The sequence below is a fragment of the Geotrypetes seraphini genome, chromosome 3, assembly GCF_902459505.1.
Source record: "Geotrypetes seraphini chromosome 3, aGeoSer1.1, whole genome shotgun sequence".
In the NCBI taxonomy this organism is placed as follows: Eukaryota; Metazoa; Chordata; class Amphibia; order Gymnophiona; family Dermophiidae; genus Geotrypetes; species Geotrypetes seraphini.
In genome coordinates this window covers 147,257,383-147,273,037 of record NC_047086.1, presented here as the reverse complement: position 1 = coordinate 147,273,037, position 15,655 = coordinate 147,257,383, and the positions used below count along the sequence as shown (strand labels likewise).

Sequence of the window (15,655 nt, the reverse complement as noted above, 5' to 3'; positions counted from 1 at the left end):
CGCACTAAAAGGAGCCCTAAGTATATAAGTATCTTATATTATCTAAGATCTCAAAAGCATCACTACCGGTAATTATCCCTCCAAAATTCAAATTTATGACCAATGGACTTTCCTGCCTCAATTTTCTGCCTCAATCGTCTTCTTTCCTGAAGAAACTACTTGCCTCAAACTCCAGCCAAACAGGTTTGAGAACCCACTGTAAATAAAGACCAACTGCAGACTTCACAACATATCCTAAAGAAAGCCACAACATGATGGATGAAACATCTGATGCAGGGGTAAGACCAGGACAACTGCAACAATTATGCTTGAGAGTGATTATTAACTCATATATTGAAATGTGAAGCTATTTTATAAGAAGTACTAAGCCTGTGAGGAAACAGGGCTGGCAATTTTCCTTTATGTACATAAATAAAGTGCTTTGACTTTAACTTGCAAACCGTGCACTGCATTTTGTGAGGTCTTGCAGCCAGCCACTAATTCATGCTACCATAAATGAATTACAAAATGGTTCTAGTTTTTTGGTCTTTATGCCAAATTTTGTTAGGAGTAACATAACATTTTTTGGGGGGTGGGGTGGGGAGGGAATTGCCAAAGTATAACAGAGAAAGTTTCCAGCTAAGTATAAAGTCCACATACTTTTTCAGAGCTTGTGTAATAGAGGAAAGAATGTCAGGTGACCTTGTAACATGATTCTCTCAACTTTTATACAGGAATACCAGTAAATTCTTTGTTTGTGGCTCCTGCTGTAACTCCAATCAAGAATTTCTTGCACGTCGATTCTAATAATCCAGGCATCAGGTTATATCAGTATGATCCAAGTGATTATAGTTTAAAGGTAAGTAGGATAGACATGCAAGATAAAAGGAAATATACCCTGTAACTTTTAAGTACTGAATATTGCAGAGACACCAAAGCTGGAGATTTACCACTGCAATACTGGAGATTGAAGGCCAATGAGTGAGGTTTTTTTCTCGCAGGCACCAGCTATGCCTAAAACTAATTCTGGCAGATGCAGATTCCAAAACCTGGCACATTCCAATCAATAAATAGAAATAAAATTATTTTTTGCCACCTCTGTTGTCTGGTAATTTGATTCTCTTACTGTATTGGTCCCAGTTTCTGGTTTCTGCTTTCCTCTTTCTTCTCTTAACTGTCTTACCAGAGGTTTCCTCATCCACTTGGCATTTCTTTTCTCAATACATCTACCATCTTCCCTCTGTGTCCTTATCTATCTGACCTAGCATCACCCCTGTGTCATTGACTTATCTTCCCACCATGTTAAGCATCTCCCATCTCTGTCCCTATTCTTGCCCTATCCAATATAACTTTTCTGTATCCCTATGCCCCCACCCCATGTGCTAGCATCACTCCCTCTCTGTTTCTATGTTTCTATGTTTCCTTCCTATGTTCTCCCCCCGGCCAGCATGTCTCCACATTTCTTCTTTTCTTCTGCCTCCCCCTCCCCATTTGCTCCTGTTCTGTATTCCCTTTGCAGGTCTACCACCTCTCCCTTTTCCTTCTTTCCCCTCAGGTCCTGACATCTCTTTTTCTCCCCTCCCCATCCTGGAAGCTCTTCCCTACCCCCACCCTCCACCCCCCCAATCTTGGCAGTTGTCACAACTCTTCCTCTCCCTACCACTATCTCAGTATTTTTTCCTTTCTCCCCCATGTGCAGCATTTACCCTTTCTTTCAATACATAAACAGCATTTTCCTCCTTTTCCCTCTCCTTTCTATTCAATTTATGTGCAGCTTCTCTCTCTCCCCCCCTCCTCGCCTGAATCCCTTCTTTTCCCTCATGTAAATGTGTGTGTGTGTGTGATCATAAAATTCCTAGTATAGGATGCATTTTCCGCATGTCCCATTTTGCATGCGGCATGCAAACAGTTACATTCAAACTCTCTTATATGTGCACATTTCTTTTTGTTTTAAAACTGATTCATACTGTATGTCTAAAATTTCTTGTATGCATGTAACTCCAAGTGTATCCAAAATTTCTGCACCTTCACTCTGAATAAGCCTTTTCACATAATCCCCTTATGTGTTACTTTGGCAGGACATCAAAAATGGTTAAATCCATAAAGTCTAGAGTCTGGACTAATATAGACATTTAAGAATGGCACTGACTTTACAGGCAAGGCTGCCCTCTACAGGAAAAGAAATAAATCAAGCAAAATGTCTGTACTGATCCAATGACAGAGTTCTGATAAAATAATCACACACACACATTACGTTACAATATACACCCAGGATCCACAGAGGTGAACTAAATATTTACTACATCTTCAGCCTGTTTTTTTAAAAGACTATCGGCATTTTGTAAGGTGTTTTTTTTAATCTATCATAATAAAACCCTTAGCGCACATGCACACTTTAATCTCTGTGCCTCCGTGCTTTGTGCTATCGTGCCACGCATGTGCAGCACAATAATTCACCTGCCGTCGATCACCCGTGCCTACCTCAGCTGATTTCCTGCCTTCTGCCTACGCTGTCGGGACGCCTCTTCTCACCCCTGGCCAGCAGGGGCGGCAGCCGCGGTTTCATCAAGCAGCCGCGGGGCCTTTGCTAGGCCAGCCCACTTTGATAATATGAGGCGGGCCGACCTAGCAAAAGCCCCAAGGCTGCCCGGGCTAGCGGATGCTGGACAGGGGGAGCAGGGAAGGGAGAAGGGGTACTACTGGATAGGGGGGAAGTAAAAGAAAGGGAGAAGGGCTATTGCTGGACGGGGGGGAGCAGGGAAGGGGTACTGCTGGATAGGGGGAGGTAAAAGGGAGAAGGGCTACTGTTGGACAGGGGGAGCAGTGAAGGGGTGCTGCTGGGCAGGGGGGAGGTAAAAGGAAGGGAGAAGGGCTACTGATGGACAGGGGGAATAGGGAAGGGGTTTACCCCTATATGTCCCAAACTCACCTCTTGAAATTTACTGCCCCACAAGAGCCCCCTCCCCCCACCTCTACTACCTTGCCAGAGAATGGGATGGAATGGGTAAATAGGAAATGGTTATTTATCATTTTTCACAGTAAGAGACACTGTTAAAACAAATCAGAGAAAATATTTTTTTTTGCTTAGTGCACTGTTGAACTGCAGAATTTGTAACCAAAGGATGTGTTGAGGGCAGTTAGCGCACCTGCATTTAAAACAGGGTTTTACTTTTTCCTGGGGGAAAAGTCCCTAAGTCATAGGGGTCCTTTTATTAAGGCACGCTAACTGATTTAGTGTGTGCTAAATCCTAAGGCGCCCATTATATTCTGTGGGTGCCTTGCTATTTAGCGAGTGCTAAATTGATTATTACGCGTTAAATCGGTTAGTGAGCCTTAGTAAAAGGACCCCATAGTTAGCTATGTAGGCTTGTGGAAGCTACTGATTATCTCTGAGTATGAGGAAGAATAATTGGATCTGTTCTTTGGAATCCTGCTAGGCACTTGCAGCCTGGATAGGCTATTGTCTGGATGGACCTTTGGTGTGCCAGTTCTTACGTCAAACTTTATGTTGTATACTGAACGTTGTTAAACAGCTCAGGGTTAAGCACTCAACCTTCAGTAATAATAAAGCTTCCTCAACACCATTTTTGTACCTGTTTCAGGACCTGTGTCAGTATTTCCTGAACCTTACAGAGGCCAATATAGAAAAGAAACCAATCTGGAAGTTGGAATACATCATGACCAACACCTACGGCATTCAAAACTTACAGCCAGAGAGTTTGTACGGCCTTGTCAAGAAATTCAAAGACTCGCACAGTGATCAATTTAAGAGCTATTACAAACATTACATTGTGAGTTATGACTCGAGCTATGTCTGTGAAGAATACTGCAAGACTACTCAAATGTGTGCAATTCAGTATTTAGATGAAGCTTCTTACACAGATTGTATCACAGGTGGGGTATTATGAGCCTGAAATAGAGGTGAATAGAAAAAAGCTTTGCAGGGTAGCACTTTATAGTTTCCTTTTGCTTCTGGCTGTTTTCTTCCCACTCTTTGGGCTCCTTTTACAAAGCCGCAGTAGTGGTTTCCCCTTTAGCAAATGCACTGAAGCCCATTCAGTCCCTTTATTTGTCTTCCATGCATGTCTGAGAGAAAATGAGCAAATGCAAAATTGAACAATAAACAGAATGACCTGAGACTGTAATCTGTTTTCTGTGCAAGGGTTTCATGAGGCCACGGCCTTTCCATTTAAGGATTTGAGCTTGCATATTCAACTGGCAAAAAAAGGGGAAAATGTTAACTGAAAAACTTTTGGCCCTGATATTCAGCCAGGTCAAGGAAATCTAAGTGGGTGAAACTTGCTCATTCAGATTTATCCCTGCTGTTTGTGCAAAATGTTCATGTAGCACTCAAGATGGTGCTTTCTGGCTAAATCCCACTCCTCTTACACTGTTCCACACAAAAATTGTATATCTAGACCAGGAGTGTCAAAGTACCTACTTGAGGGCCGCAATCCAGTTGGGTTTTCAGGACTTCCCCAATGAATATGCATGAGATCTATTTGCATGCACTGCTTTCATTGTATGCTAATAGATCTCATGCATATTCATTGGGGAAATCCTGAAAACCCAACTGGATTACGGTCCTCTAGGAGGGACTTTGACGCCCCTGGCCTAGACAAAATGTAGATATTTTTTGGAAGTAAAAGATTAAGGCAGGTAGAAGCTGATTGTTTTTCCTGTGGAAATCAGAACATTAGCATCTAAGAGCAGTTTACAGAGCTGTTGACCTGGGTAAAATGGCTTGGCTGAAAATTTGCCTTTTTTTTTTTTGCCTGGCTAGTAAGTGGCAACCTTCAAGCAAGGTTAGGTTGGTATAGTATGGGTAGTTTCCCTTTGAAAATTTGCTGCTGTTTACAAGGACTAAAAAGTGATTAGGGTTCAAAAGTGCCCCCCCCCCATTAGGGTTAAGGAGGCCAGTATTCAAAATGTTTGTCTGGATACCTGGTCCAACCTCTTCAACAATTCTACCCTGCAGCCAAGTTTAATTCTTTCTCACCAACTCAGGAACAAAATGTGTCAGGTGGTGTTTTGAGGGCATGACTTGAGTTTAACCAGAAAGCATTGAAAATCCGTGCTTTCTAATTAAAGTTAACCAAGATACAGTACCCCACCAAAATAGCTGGTCTAAAATTATCTAGATAAGTTTGTCAGGTTTACTTTATGTGGTTACGTTCAGTGATCAGATTTTTCTGGTTATACGAGAGGGTGCTGAAAAGTTCTCAGCCCAACCAAGACGAAAATGATATGGATATGGGTCAACCAATGATTTGAAACAATGTAAAAACATAGAATTGGCACTTAACGAAATAAGATAACACAGCTACTGTGGCAAAATAATGCTCAGAATTTAGGAATTTGGTTGGGCTGGGAGGCTTTTCAGCACCCCCCCTCATTGCGCCTTGTAATCATTTTCAAACCTTTGTACGTTTTTCACATACAAAGTAAAATGTATTAAAGTATGAACTTGTTTCATTGATCTAAATACAGTGGTACCTCGGTTTACGAGTGCACCGGTTTGCGAGTGTTTTGCAAGATGAGCAAAACATTTGCAAAATCGGTGCCTCGGAAACCGAGCATGGCTCGATTTACGAGCACCACCCCCGCAATCCGGCACCCCCCCTGCGATCCGGCACCCCCCCCTGCCTCGAACCGGCACCCCCGCCACGATCCGACCCTCCCCCCCCCCGCCACAATTGGGCACCCCCTGCCGCTTCTTACCCTCATCTGGGCACTCTTGAAAATCGGCCTTCTCCTCTGCTGGGCCTTGAGCATCTGAGCATGCTCAAGGCCTGCGAGTTCACGTTCTGAACGTGAATGTGAACGTGAACTCGCAGGCCTTGAGCATGCTCAGATGCTAAAGGCCCAGCAGAGGAGGAGGCAGATTTTCAAGAGTGCCCAGATGAGGGTAAGAAGCGGCGGGGGGGGGGGGTGCCCAATTGTGTCGGGGGGGGGGGTCGGATCATGTCGGGGGGGGTGCCAGTTCGAGGCAGGGGGGATGCCGGATCGCAGGGGGGGTGCCTGATCGCGGGGGGGGGGCCTTCGAGGGGAGCAATGCCGATACTCGGTGGGGGGGGGGGGGGGGGAACGCATCAAAGCGAATTATTTCCTATGGGGAAACTCGCTTTGATAAATGAGCATTTTGGATTACGAGCATGCTCCTGGAACGGATTATGCTCGTAATCCAAGGTACCACTGTACTATACGCTTTCAACATAAAAGAAAATTGTAAGACAATCAAAGAACGAGCGTTGAAATAAAAATTTTTTAATATTTTGATACCTACCAGATAGGTCTTAACAAAGACCACGGCTTCCTTCCACACTACAAAGAAATTTAAACTGCTTTGGGCTAGATTCACTAAGCAAACCGACTGTGCAACGATCGGTTTGCGACCCCTTAGCGACCAGATTTTCCTCTGGCCCCATTCACAAACCTCTCCTGTGATCCGCTTCAAATCCGTGCATGCAAATGAGGGGAAATGCATGCAAAGTAGGCAGGGGAGGTGATTCACTACACTGAAGAAGGAAGACTGATTGGGCTTGCTGATCCGAAGTGAAGGGACTGCTGAAGACCAGTTGCTTCACTTCTTATCCCTTTAAAACCACAGGTTGGCAATGCACTTTGGAAGAATACATAAAAAAGGAATTCTTCCTTTTTTATATATTCTGTAAAAATTGCCAGAGCAGCTGAAGGTTAGTGAATCTCCTACTTACCCCCTCCCCCTCCCTCTTCCTGTTAAACTCCCATTGGAATTTCACGTTTGTTTATATATATATATATATATATATATATATATATATACTGTACATACATACTTTCAATGCTATTATTTGTCAACATTTGCTTATTTCTGATCTGAAGAAGGGATTACCTTCGAGAGCTAATCATAAAATGCATTGAGTTAGTCCAATAAAAAAGGTATTACCTTATTTCTATATATTAACATAAAAGAACAATTACAGCACTATTCAAACAGTTATTAAGAATGGCATACTAAAAAGATTTACTTTTAATTCTTTTGTAAGTCTGTAAAGCTGTTGATTCTTGATGGCTGTCCCTTTTGCAGTAATAATACCATGAATGTTTTAGGATCAGCATCTACTGGTCACAGCAGGGTAGTGCGGGTTTTGCATTTTTTTATGGCAGAATAGCTCAAACTGTTTCATTTTGGCCTCCTTTTGTTAGGCCTCAGTGATTTTCTTCAGTGGTTTCCTTAACCCATGGCTACTCGTCTTGGAAGAACTGCCTAACCGAGCAGTGGCTTGGTGGTGCAAAACTTTAAGCTTTACAATTATTAATTTGATACTTCTTAAGTTTCACAAGTTTTATTTAAAATTTGATAATCCGCTTATCAATTTTCTAAGCGGCATACGTTACTAAAATAATTTGGGAAACATTTAACAAGACACATGGACGTACATGAAAGAAAGGGAGAGAGGGAGCAACTACAGCACAGATAGGAAAGAAAGAAAAAGGGTCAAAACATAAGGGGGGGGGGAGTGAAACCTGTCTGAAATAAAACTTAGCAAAATCTATAAAAAAGCATCGTTACATAAAAAGTTTTAACTTAGGGCTCCTTTTACTAAGGTGCGCTAGCATTTTTAGCGGGTGCTAATCACGCGCTAAATGAAAAATAACGCTAAAACCGCTAGCACACCTTAGTAAAAGGAGCCTTTAGATTTAAATTATTTCAGAACTGTGTCCTCACGCAATTGAATTGGCAGAGCATTCCAAAGCATAGGAGCTATAACCGAAAAGATAGTTGATCGGGTCACACTAAAATGTCTCAGTGAGGGATTAAATAGGTACCTTTTGAATATCTTTATCCTGGCAGATTTACAGTTTTGCATCAAATTTACTTAATATGACAAAAACAGCTTGGCTTATCCATAAGTTATTCAAATCAACTTGAATACTGTGATTGAACACCAATGAGTTCTAATTAACTCATATACTTGTTAAGGCAGTTTTTGGGCATGGAGCTAATTTGGGGTTGTTTTGACAAAGGTTTTGAAGATTTATGCTTTCAATACTTTTTAGATTCTTATTGATTATTTTTTTAATATATACTTAAAGGGGGCAGTGCTGTTCAGCCTCCTTGGACACTGCAGGTAACCAGTCACCCAAGGACCTGCCGTTTTTGCCCTCCACTTTCACTGCAGTTTTCCCTGTTCCTGTTGTTATGGCTAGTGATGATGTTGTGACTTCACCATAGGTAGAAAGGAAGAAGAAAGAAAGACAAGCTAGATCTTGTATGAGCCAATGCAGTATGGTATAGGCCAGTGTATCTCAAACAGCGTGCCTCCTAAGATTTCAGGAGTGCCGCAACACACTGGCGAGCAAGACAGTCATCCACGCCGGCTGACTAGTGGCGTGAGGCACGTCCTGTAGGAAGTCAGCTGGCGCAGATGACTCTCCTTGTCGGCATCCCTCTTCCTCTCCCTGCACCTCCCAGATCCCTTCACCAAAGCGGGTCGTGGCCAGATGTGCCTCCACGCAGGTGCGGACGTTGACATGGTGAAATCACGCATGCGCGTGATGTCATTGCATCGACATCCGCTCACTTCCGGGTGCTTTCCGGCCAGGGCACTGGATTTAGTGTGCCGCCAGCCGGAAAGTTTGCGTGACACTGGTATAGGCCATGCCAGCCAGGGACTGGCTGGCAAGGATGGGGGAGAAAAAAAGTAGACGGTGAAATCCTTCAAGGGACCACAGTTATTGGTTGGGACCTATTTTCCAGTTGTTTTACCTTATCCTAGGGTGTTTGGCTAAGAGGTTACAAAGACCTTGCCAAGTCTGTGCTTGGCAGGAGACCCAAATAATTTAATTTTTTTTCTGCTAGCATTCTAATTTTCTCTGCTCTATTTCTTCCTACCTTTAATTGGCTCACTCAGGCACACCAGGTTCTGTTTTTTAAACTAAGCATAGGAGAATAAAATGTATTTTAAAATCATTAAGCCTGCATAGAAAGAGAATACATATCTTACTCAGGGTCATTTGACTTTATATATAAACTAGCTGATGCCCCGGCGTTGCACGGGTATTTAATTATAGCAATAACACTGTAAATGGATTCAAATAAAGATACTTTATAGTGGTGAATGAAATTATTTTTTTACAGCTTTATAAAAAGTACAATATTCAAATTATAATGTGAAATATTTGACAAAATGAATACAATACAACTAACACAAAACTTGATTATAAACAACATTTTTAGTTTCACCTCCAGGAGCAAGAACATATACATTCTGGGTGAACCCACCCTTGAGCAAGCAACATAGAGTTGTCCATGGGAAAAACAGGGGGATCTTAAATCCACTCCACAGTATGTAATAGTCTGTCCTTGTGATTTGTTGATTGTGATAGAGAATGCAAGTGTCAGTGGAATTTGCAATCTCTTAAACTGAAAAGGAAGATCTGTTGGAATAAGTGGTATCCGCGGGATAAATACGGTTTCACCCTGTCCCTTTCCGGTTAAGATAGTCGCTTCAATTACATTGGCCAGTAACCTCTTTACACAAAGCCTTGTGCCATTGCAAAGTTTTGGTGGGTCAAGGTTGCTAAGTAAAATAACTGGAGATCCCACAGCTTTTTACATTTTTTCCATTGACATGAATGGGTAAAATCTGATTTTCTGTTTGTAGCTCCACCCACGTGTGCAGGTGGGCCGCGAGACCCCCAGAACATATCACCCCAGGTAGTGAGGGATCAGAATACCAAGTTTCGTTCAAATCGGTCCCACAGCTTTTTACATTTTTTCCATTGACTTGAATGGGTGAAATCTGATTTTCTGTTTGTAGCTCCGCCCACGTGTGCAGGTGGGCCGCGAGACCCCCAGAACATATCACCCCAGGTAGTGAGGGATCAGAATACCAAGTTTCGTTCAAATCGGTCCCACAGCTTTTTACATTTTTTCCATTGACTTGAATGGGTGAAATCTGATTTTCTGTTTGTAGCTCCGCCCACGTGTGCAGGTGGGCCGCGAGACCCCCAGAACATATCACCCCAGGTAGTGAGGGATCTGCATACCAAGTTTCGTTCAAATCGGTCCCACAGCTTTTTACATTTTTTCCATTGACTTGAATGGGTGAAATCAGATTTTATGTTTGTAGCTCCGCCCACGTGTGCAGGTGGGCCGCGAGACCCCCAGAACATATAACCCCAGGTAGTGAGGGATCTGCATACCAAGTTTCGTTCAAATCGGTCCCACAGCTTTTTACATTTTTTCCATTGACTTGAATGGGTGAAATCTGATTTTCTGTTTGTAGCTCCGCCCACATTTGCAGGTGGGCCGCGAGACCCCCAGAACATATCACCCCAGGTAGTGAGGGATCTGCATACCAAGTTTCATTCAAATCGGTCCCACAGCTTTTTACATTTTTTTCCATTGACTTGAATGGGTGAAATCTGATTTTCTGTTTGTAGCTCCGCCCATGTGTGCAGGTGGGCCGCGAGACCCCCAGAACATATCACCCCAAGTAGTGAGGGATCTGCATACCAAGTTTCGTTCAAATCGGTCAAGCCGTTTTTGCGTGATTGCGGCACATACACACACACATACATATACACATACATACCTCCGATTTTATATATATAGAAGATTGGCTTATCTAAACCCTTCTTTGTGTGTAAAGCTAAGCAGAGCCTACCTTGCTTAATGCTTGGATAGGAGACTAGTGATGATGATGATGAAAAAAAAATCTTATATAAGATGTTCTGATATGTGCTTATTAGGTGTTACAGTGGCAGCTTACTTTTCTTTTTTTTTTTTGTTAGATCTTTATTCGTTTTTAAAGCCAAGACAAAGTGCAACATATTATCATACAGTTAACAGAATAAAGAGCACTCAAATTCATCAAATATTATTGTACTTACATATCCCCCTCCCCCCCCCCCACCCACCCATCCTGGATGTGTATAACTTTCTTTCAGAAATCAAGGGTAAGACTAATATTCACTCCTTGCAAAATTTTGTTAATGGGTCCCAAATTTCCCTGAACTTCTTATAGTGTCCCATATGCATGGAATTCATATGTTCAAACCTATAGGTTTGGCATAAGGTTTCCCACCAGAAGCAATAGTTTAACCAGTCCCAATTTTTCCAATTCTTCATGATAAGTTGTATGGCAATTCCTGTCATAATGAGAAATAATTTATTACTATTAGGAGTTAACAGACTCTTAGGCATTAATAACGTACCAAACAATACTGCATCGTACGTCGATACTATTGGGACTTCTAGTATCGTATTAATTTGATTCCAAATTGATTGCCAAAATTTAAGTATCAGAGGACAAAAGAAGAGCAGATGATCCAATGTCCCTATATCCAGATGACAATGCCAGCATCTATTAGATTTAGAACTATCTACCTTTTGTCGTCTAACAGGGGTCCAGAAAATTCTATATAACAAAAATAGCCAAGTTTGTCTTATAGATGCTGATGTTGTGCATCTCATCCTCCAAGTCCAAATTCAGGGCCATTGAGTAGCAGAAATTTGTTGCTTTGTCTCAATGCTCCAAATATCTTTTAGACTAGTTTTTGGGTTTTTATTCAGATGCTCAGATATTAGTGGCAGCTTACTTATGAATATATTGCTGCTATTTGAATTTCAGTGCTGTTAATAAGTATAAATTTGAAACAGTTTCATGGCAGCCCTGTCATTAAGTTTTTAATTTGCTAATTTTGAGTTTACCTCATTCATTGAATTTATGTTTATATTTGGTCTTTTTACTACTGTTATGCTGTTATCAAATTGTAAGTTTTATGTTGCATTGGACTAGCTGTACACTAAAGCAGTGGTTTGCAACCCTGTCCTGGAGGACCACCAGGCCAATTGAGTTTTTAGGATAGCCCTAATAAATATGCATGAGAGAGATTTGCATATAATGGAAGTGACAGAGATGCAACTGCTCCATACATATTCATTAGGACTATCCTGAAAACCCAATTGGCCTGGTGGTCCTCCAGGACAGGGTTGGGAACCACTGTGTACACCACCTTGGGTGAATCTCTTTGTAAAGGCGGTTAATAAACCCCAATAAATAAACCATGCATAAATTGCTTCTACCTTAGGGAAACATGCAGTGGCAGCACCCCAAGGGCAGGGATGGTCCTCCATGGCATGCAGAGATTACAGGGCAGGGTGGGTTAGTCTAAAACAGTGTTTTTCAACTCGGACCTGGAGTACCCCCTTGCCAGTCAGGTTTTCAGGATATCCACAATGAATATGGATGAACTTCATTTGCAAACACTACCTTCATTGTATGCAGATTTCTTTCATGCATATTCATTGTTGATATCCTGAAAACCTGACTGGCAAGGGGGTACTCCAGGATTGTACTAAAAGGAGGTAGGACTTTGTCAGGGGAGCTGTGGTAGGTCAAGGGATTATGACTCTGTGTGCAATAATAGCTGGTAAGGAAAGTGTATTCTTTAATGCATGTTTGACTTTATTAATTTTGGGGATTTAAAGATGATGCATTACATCACATTTATGCAACAGAATGTCCTTTGGTTGGAGGGTGTCAAATCTACCCCATAGCTCTCATCCAAATGTATCAGTTTACATTTACACAAGTGGGTTGATATTCAGAAGGGCTGAGCTAGCTGACTGTGATACTCCAATCTCAAACAATAACACAAAATCAAAAAGACTGCTTAAACCAAAAACAAATCGGAGTGTTTCAACTAACTTACACTAAGAGCTCCTTTTACAATGCAGTGCCACCGATTCCACCACGCTGAATACAAAGAAGCCCATTCAATTCTCATGAGCTTCTTTGTTTAGTCAATGCTTGATTATACCACTGTTTCTGTGCAATAGGTCACAGCGGTTAACACAACATAGATTATCAGGTACTCTAAGCATTTTCCCTGTCTGTCCCAGTGGGCTCACAATCTTACTATGGTACCTCTTAGAAGATAAGTATTCAATTTAATGAAAATGGGATAGGCACATGGGATCTCTTAGAGCGAGGAAGAGATAATGGTTACTGCAAATGGGCAGACTGGATGGGCTAGTTGGCTTTTATCTGCCTTCATGTTTCTATGCTTCTACAACCATAAAGCTCTTTGACTTCACCCTGGAACGGATTACCAGAGGTTGTGGTAAGAGTGGATAGCGTAATTGGTTTTAAGAAAGGTTTGAACAATTTCCAGGAGGAAAAGTCCATAGTCTGTTATTGAGAAAGACATGGGGGAAGACCCTGCTTGACCTGGATCAGTAGCATGGAATGTTGCTTCTCTTTGGGGTTACAGAATCATTTGTTACTCTTTGGGATTCTGGAATCATGCTATTCTTTAGGATTCTGAATGGAACGTTGCTGCTACTTAGGTTTTGTCCAGGTACTAGGGACCTGGATTGGCCACCGTGAGAACGGGCTACTAGGCTTGATGGACCATTGGTCTGACCCAGTAAGGCTATTCTTATGTTCTTATAATAACTGTATTTTTATGCTAGACAAAGGGGCTCATAATAAAAAAAAAACTAAGACATTAAAAAAACCCGCCTAATTCAGCACTTGGACATCCTAATCATTGGGATGTCCAAGTACCTATAATCAAAACCATTTTTCTGGACGTCTAGTGGGATGTTTCTCCCATTGTATATCATGAGTTCCAGGAGCCATGTTGGGAGGAATATTATAGATGTGTTTTGGGTGGGCTTAATTTGGACTTCCAGCACATATGGTCAACAAGCATTTTGCTGCTGTAGTTCTGTCACCTGTATCTTAACAAGGGTCGTATGCTGATTCTAAATCTGAAAACAGTTTTCGTCTATCATATCCTGTTTTTAAGTTATGTGTCTGTTTGTGTTTATATCATTTTTGTCAATAATGCTACCATGAAGCGTCAGTATTTTACTGTTTCTGTAACACAATATTGCATTTTAGGACAGCTCATCTATCACATATACCAGTAATTTGAAAGTTTATACTAAAAAGTGATTGTGCTGCTTTTTCTACCTGTGAATTTTTATATTTTGTCTGTTTTTGTCTGAGATAAGAGGTGGTGGAGACAGAGACTGGGTCTGAATTCAAAAGGACCTGGGATAGGCACGTGGGATCTCTCGAAGAGAGAAAGAGATAATGGTTACAGTGGATGGGCAGAATGGTTGGGCCATTTGGCCATTATCTGTCATCATGTTTCTGTTCCTAAGACTTCTGAGGAAATTTAAAAAAGTTATGGGATAACATAAGAACATAAGAACTGCCATCTCTGGATCAGACCTTCGGTCCATCAAGTCCGGCGATCCGCACACGCGGAGGCCCTGCCAGGTGTAGACCTGGCGTAATTTATAGTCCACCATATCTTTATATGCCTCTCTTAAGGAGATATGCATCTAGTTTGCTCTTGAAGCCTAGGACAGTCGATTCCGCAATAATCTCCTCTGGGAGGGCATTCCAGGTGTCAACCACTCTCTGAGTGAAGCAGAACTTCCTGACATTAGTCCTGAACCTGTCCCCCCTTAGCTTCATTACATGTCCTCTAGTCCGTGTCAAATTGGACAATGTAAATAATCTTCTCTGCTCTATTTTGTCGATTCCTTTCAGTATTTTGAAGGTCTCGATCATATCCCCACGCAGTCTCCTTTTCTCAAGGGAGAACAATCCTAGTGTTATAAGTCTATCCTCGTATTCCAGTTTCTCCATACCCTTCACCAGTTTTGTTGCTCGTCTCTGCACCCTCTCCAGCAGTTTTATATCCTTCTTTAGGTAGGGAGACCAATGTTGGACGCAGTATTCCAAGTGTGGTCTGACCATTGCCCTATAAAGCGGCATTATAACTTTCTCCGATCTACTCGAGATTCCTTTCTTTATCATGCCCAACATTCTATTTGCCTTCTTTGCCGCTGCCGCACATTGTGCCGACGGCTTCAGGGTCCTATCTATCAGTACACCCAGGTCCTTTTCTTGTTCACTCTTCCCCAGAGTTGCACCTGACATTGTATACTCGTATTCCTTATTCTTATTGCCTAAATGCATTACCTTGCATTTCTCCACATTGAACTTCATCTGCCATTTCTCCGCCCATGTTTCTAACCGACACAAGTCGCTCTGGAGTTTCTCTCTATCCTCCTGCGATCTGATTGCCCGGCATAGTTTTGTATCGTCTGCAAACTTGATGATCTCACTGGTTGTTCCTTCCTCCAGGTCATTGATATAAATATTAAAAAGGATCGGCCCAAGTACCGAGCCCTGGGGTAGGGGGTAATGTTCTATTATGGATTAAGATCTGTTTAAAAGATACGTAGCAAACAGAGAGTAGGGTTAAATGGTCAGTTAGGGTGCTGGTCTTTGACCGGAGGGCCGCCGCGTGAGCGGACTGCTGGGCATGATGGACCACTGGTCTGACCCAGCAGCGGCAGTTCTTATCTTATAATTATTATCAACAGACGAGGTTGTGTTAACCATCCTGATAATTTCTGTTATGTCTGTAGACAATTTACTGCACAAGATCAGCGAAAGAATCTGTCCAACAGACTTCAAAGTGCATACAAGCATTATTTTGGCTGTAAAGTTGGTGACCAAGATAAAGCGTGGGCACCTCATGTGTGCTGCACTGTCTGCTATTGCGGATTAACAGCATTCCTGCTGGTTGTTCAGAATTTTCTTGGTAATCACAGCTCAGAGAATTATGCTGAGCTTGTGGCAAACATGCTGACAGC

General features: G+C 42.1%; 1 protein-coding gene and 1 long non-coding RNA gene across 6 annotated transcripts in view; both read left to right on the top strand.

Moving 5' to 3' along the window:
- The window catches only part of SMPDL3A (sphingomyelin phosphodiesterase acid like 3A), a 58,737-nt gene extending 54,621 nt beyond the window's left edge, over nt 1–4,116 (top strand). For all 5 annotated transcript variants that reach the window (XM_033938184.1, XM_033938182.1, XM_033938183.1 and 2 more), the window contains exons 7-8: nt 714–838; nt 3,582–4,116. In XM_033938184.1, the coding sequence (XP_033794075.1) occupies nt 714–838; nt 3,582–3,887 (431 nt within the window). In that variant the 3' untranslated portion in view covers nt 3,888–4,116. The remainder of the gene's footprint in view (nt 1–713; nt 839–3,581) is intronic.
- Nucleotides 4,117–6,079: 1,963 nt separating this feature from the next.
- Nucleotides 6,080–9,080, top strand: LOC117356472. Its single transcript, XR_004538646.1, has 2 exons — nt 6,080–7,541; nt 7,651–9,080. It is a non-coding gene; the product is annotated as an uncharacterized LOC117356472 (long non-coding RNA).
- The last annotated feature ends 6,575 nt before the right edge of the window (nt 9,081–15,655 follow it).